At 40.2% G+C, this 4533-nt stretch overlaps 1 protein-coding gene across 1 annotated transcript in view; it reads right to left on the reverse strand.

Annotated features, from left to right (window-relative positions):
• LOC109971447 (AP-5 complex subunit sigma-1-like) overlaps positions 1 to 3401 on the reverse strand; it is a 19994-nt gene extending 16593 nt beyond the window's left edge. The window contains exon 1 of the mRNA XM_020619715.1: positions 3370 to 3401. Coding sequence (XP_020475371.1) covers positions 3370 to 3390 — 21 coding nt within the window. The 5' untranslated portion in view covers positions 3391 to 3401. The remainder of the gene's footprint in view (positions 1 to 3369) is intronic.
• Between the last annotated feature and the right edge of the window lie 1132 nt (positions 3402 to 4533).

The raw sequence follows: 4533 nt of genomic DNA on the forward strand, positions 1-4533 counted from the left end.
CTGTTAAACTGCTCATCCGTGTAATACTTGCAGTTATTTTCAGAATTCTTAAAAAAGTTTTTTTTCAGAGTCAAAGTCATCGTCCAATTCATGATGATGTTGTTCAGTGTCTCCAATTGTGTTCAGTTCCAGATCCAATCCCTCAAAAACTATTAACCTCTGTAGCAAATCACTTGCCTCATTCCGTACATGGGTCATACTTGTTGTTGGTTCCTGCTAATTGTTAGTTCCAACGCTCATCTGCCCTCTCAGATATCAATATACCTGCATGTTTCTTCATACAGCTGAGGGTCCAGCGACCCCTTCATACTCTCCTTAAACCCCAGGTCAGGTTATATTTTGTAGGGAAGCAACACTGTTGTACACACTATTGGGCTTTTTAAACCATCTCTTTAATAAGGGCACAAAAATAGCAAATCAGTGCCAAAACACTGTCAAAACCCAATATGTTTCCAAAGATTTTCTACATCAGGACAGAAAATATAGTTCTGACCCATATCAGATATCATAAAAATAAATCTTCCGACTAGAATCTAGGTCTGTACCATACTCATTGTTTGGCAGTCTTCTGACTCAGATATGAGCCAATAGGTACTAGAGTTGCAGAACAGGGCCAAAAACCACAGCTAATGGATTAATGAAACAGAGTAGGCATGCTCTCTGCCCTCTTTTACACTCATCCTCATAATCTTTCATTTTTCTGTTTTAATCAGTTTTTTTCAGCATTTCTACCTCTTCCTCCCTACACAGATCTCGCTCTCTCTCCACCACCCTCACATTGACCCCAGTCCGACTTTTAACTCCTCAAGTGTGAAAACAGCCAGATATCTACTGTAAGCTGCTTCAAACATTTCCTTTTGTACCAGTGTGTGTATGTGTGCGTGCATTGTGTTCAAATCTTTCACACTGGCTGCAGTGGAGTAACAAAGGAGCTTAAGATTTGAAGCTCTAAAATAAATATACCCCTGTAAAGTATATACAGTTTCCAAATTCTGGATTTAGATTTAGTCTGCATATTTAGCAACATTCAGTGGGTAAATGCAAAAACCCAGACCTAGCACTAGAAGGCATAAACACTTTTGTAGAATTCAAACTAAAAATAGGTAAAAACAATCATGCAGAGGTGAGATTGTCAGCTCTCTCCCTGCCTCCCTCCGCTGCTTCACAGCCCATTAGGTCAGAGCAGAGCAGGGACCATTGCTCTTAGGCTGGCTATGTAATATAGGAGAGGACACGGCTGAGGGAAGGGCCGTGGAGGTTTTTAAAAGCCCGTGTTGTTGGCTGTGTGGGTGAGGTGAAATGTAATTTCCTCTCACCGCCTGAGAGCACCATCGCAGTGATATAAAAGCATGTAGTTCCTCAGCAGCTGCTGAAGGGTGGAGGGACCGGGGGCAGAGCAGGTTGATGATGATGAGCAGGATGAAGAGACCAACATCTGCAGATCATCCAGATGTGCTCAGGCTGAGCTGTTATTGATAGGAAATCTGTTTCAAGCTAAACCTTTCAAAATGCATGATTCTAAACAATTTCAGTTTTTCTTTATATAGATTTAACACTTAGTAACAGCGTTCCCCAACCTCTTTCCTAAAACAAACCATGTCTACTTGTGACTGTGTCTGCTAGAGGTGAATATGTCTATGTATTATGACCCTCTCAACCAATAACTGAATTTCTCCCTGTTTTATCTGAACAATTTGTAAAGGCCTGAAACTTTTAAGTTATCCAGCAACTCACAAATAAAAAAAAAAGATATGGATCATTTCTAAAGAGCTAAATATAATTTTGTGCAGCTTAAAGTCTATTTTGCTTTCCTATCATGTTAATCAAACTCCTTAGTTTTATCTTCTAATAGTTCATATTTTGGCTCATTAAATAAAACTAACTAAAAATCCCCTTTTTTAATCTACAAATCTCTTCTCAAGGTGAAAGTTACATAGGTGGAGACAGTTAGCAGGGGTAGTTCTCACTGTGAGACAATTCCTGACTTCTAGTACATGAAAAATTATATGCATATTTCTCTTCACACTAATTATTGATTTATGTATTCATATACTGTATGTGTGGAGATGTTTCGTTGTATGTTCATACAGATGCTACTGTCTGCACCTCCCCAGGTTCCCAGGAGAATTGATTCACTGCTTTCAAAACTACTGGTCTTTGAGAAGATAAAGGGGAAAGAAAACAATGGTTCCCTTTAACATCCTCTCTTTGTCCTTTGCTTTTATAGAAACACCCTCTCAGAATCTTTTCAGATCTGCTCTCTTCCCTGCACATTAACATTATCAGAGGTGAGAGGACACCTGAGAATCAGAGGAGCCAGACTCTAGTCCAGGGTGTGATTTCAACTTCATTTCTCATACCCAGACGTCTTTTCACACCTTGATCACAATTGCAATTGTGACCCCAGGTCAAGCATCTGGAGATGCCCTCACCCAACTACAAAAGGCAACACTGAGCATGCTCATGGCCCGGTTTATGGGTCCTATCTCCCTCCCTGAGGGCGTTCAAACACACAAAAAATGCACATTATGGAATACACACTTGAAAACTCGATGAAGGCAGACAGCTATCATCATGTGAAAGAGCATGTGACTGCAATCACAAATTTTCAAATTAGATCACATTTGATTCATTTGGGAGAGAATATAAAATGTGATGCACACATTCACACATCTCACAGATCATGTGAGCCATATGGCCTAACAGACATGTTGAAACTGACGATGAAACTCGTGGAGCGTGTGTGAACATGTTCAAAAACACATCTTCCATTGTCACAGACGCAAAGACATATATCAAGACGTATATTATAATAGCATAATACACACAGCCCAGTAGGCAGCCGTATGCAGATGTGACTGAAAATGCGCATTCACATAAATAGTTGCTTTAATCTATATTTCTTGCCAATTGAGTTTCAGGCCATCATACATAGGAAAGCTTTTAGGATTTTGGAGCTTCTATGGAGCAAACACCGACATACAGGCTGCATTTTACAGTCACACACGACTGTCAAAACAAAGAAGTCGTTGTCCTGGGACTTGTGCTCAGAGACAAACATGAAAGAGCTCTGCACAGAAGACATCTTACGCTTCCACAGCACGTGACTGAGGTCTGTTCTCTTACAATTAACCTGCACTTATGTACACACACACACTGTATACACATTACTGTGCACATATGCACACACACAAGGTTGACATCAAATCAAATTTATTTATATAGCACTTTAAAAACATCCAGTTGACCAAAGTACTTTACAGAGACAGAACAAAATCACGAAAATGAAACTAAAATAAAATAGATTCAGTGCAAAAATAAAACAATAACTCAGACACACATTCAATAAATTAGATTACAGATACTCACTCTTTCTGTGCACACATGCATGGGTCACCCAAGTAGCTGGAGATTGTGATAACGGCAAAGGCTCCGGGGAGGTTGGAGTTTTAAGTGAGAAGCCAGGGATCTCTGGCCCATCCTTGTACCCCCACTGCATCCTGCTCAATTTAACAGACAACAAATGAAAGAATAAAAGGCAAAGTCCCAAGTTAAAGAATGGAATAACAATTTACAGGTGCAAGCAAGCTGCAAGGCTAAAATGAAAGCCAGTTAATGGATATAGTGGTGAGTTACTGTCCATTAATGCAAGGGTGCCCAACCTTTTTATTTGGAAACCTATACATTTACAAAGGCCTATCATTGAACCACAGAGTGATTTTCCCATCTTTTCAGCAACAAGAAAATTCACAAACTAAAAAGGAAAACCAAAGAAAAATGAATATGCTGCAGAGCTGTTTGTCTTCTTTCCCACCCTTCACTATCCTACGCATATATTTAGAGAAACCACTGAGTGTGTCTCAATATTGAGTTGGAAACAGACGCATTATAGAATAAAACCAGGGTCATAACTTATTATGGCTATAGCTGATTTATAGTTTGATTGATAGATTAGGTAAACACTGACCATATCTACCAAGTCAATGTGGCTGAAGAAGAAAAATCATGCCAAAAAAATAAAAATAAAATAAAATGGCACTGTAAACTCATACTACAGTGTTTCTGCCATACACATTGATTTCCACATGTACATGCCCTTTGAATTGCAGTCCATCACACATAGTTCGCTCAGGGGTCAAGCGGTCAGTAGCTATAATCAGCGAAGCCCCTGCCTGATGGGATCGTCAACCCCTCTGCCCCACACTGACATGGAGAATATAACTCTTCCCTTACACATTGTGGCAGGTCCAGTGTGGGGTGGAACAAATGGGCCCTCTGGGGTCTCCACCGCACTGGTACGATTGATCTACTTTACTCAGGCCAAGTGTGAGCAGCCAGTCCTAATGCACTGTCTATAGAGGCACAATGGGGATGTATGAGGAGAGAGATGTGAGCTCTATATTAGGAAGGTGGAAGTATCCTTTTCTGCCATGCCTGCAGCCATCATCTGCCTGTATCTGTCAGTGTTTACCTAATCTATCAAAATGCAACACTGACTCTGACATAACACGTTGCAAAATATGCTAAATAAGG

This window comes from Monopterus albus, unplaced genomic scaffold, assembly GCF_001952655.1.
Source record: "Monopterus albus unplaced genomic scaffold, M_albus_1.0 scaffold225.1, whole genome shotgun sequence".
NCBI classification, from domain to species: Eukaryota; Metazoa; Chordata; class Actinopteri; order Synbranchiformes; family Synbranchidae; genus Monopterus; species Monopterus albus.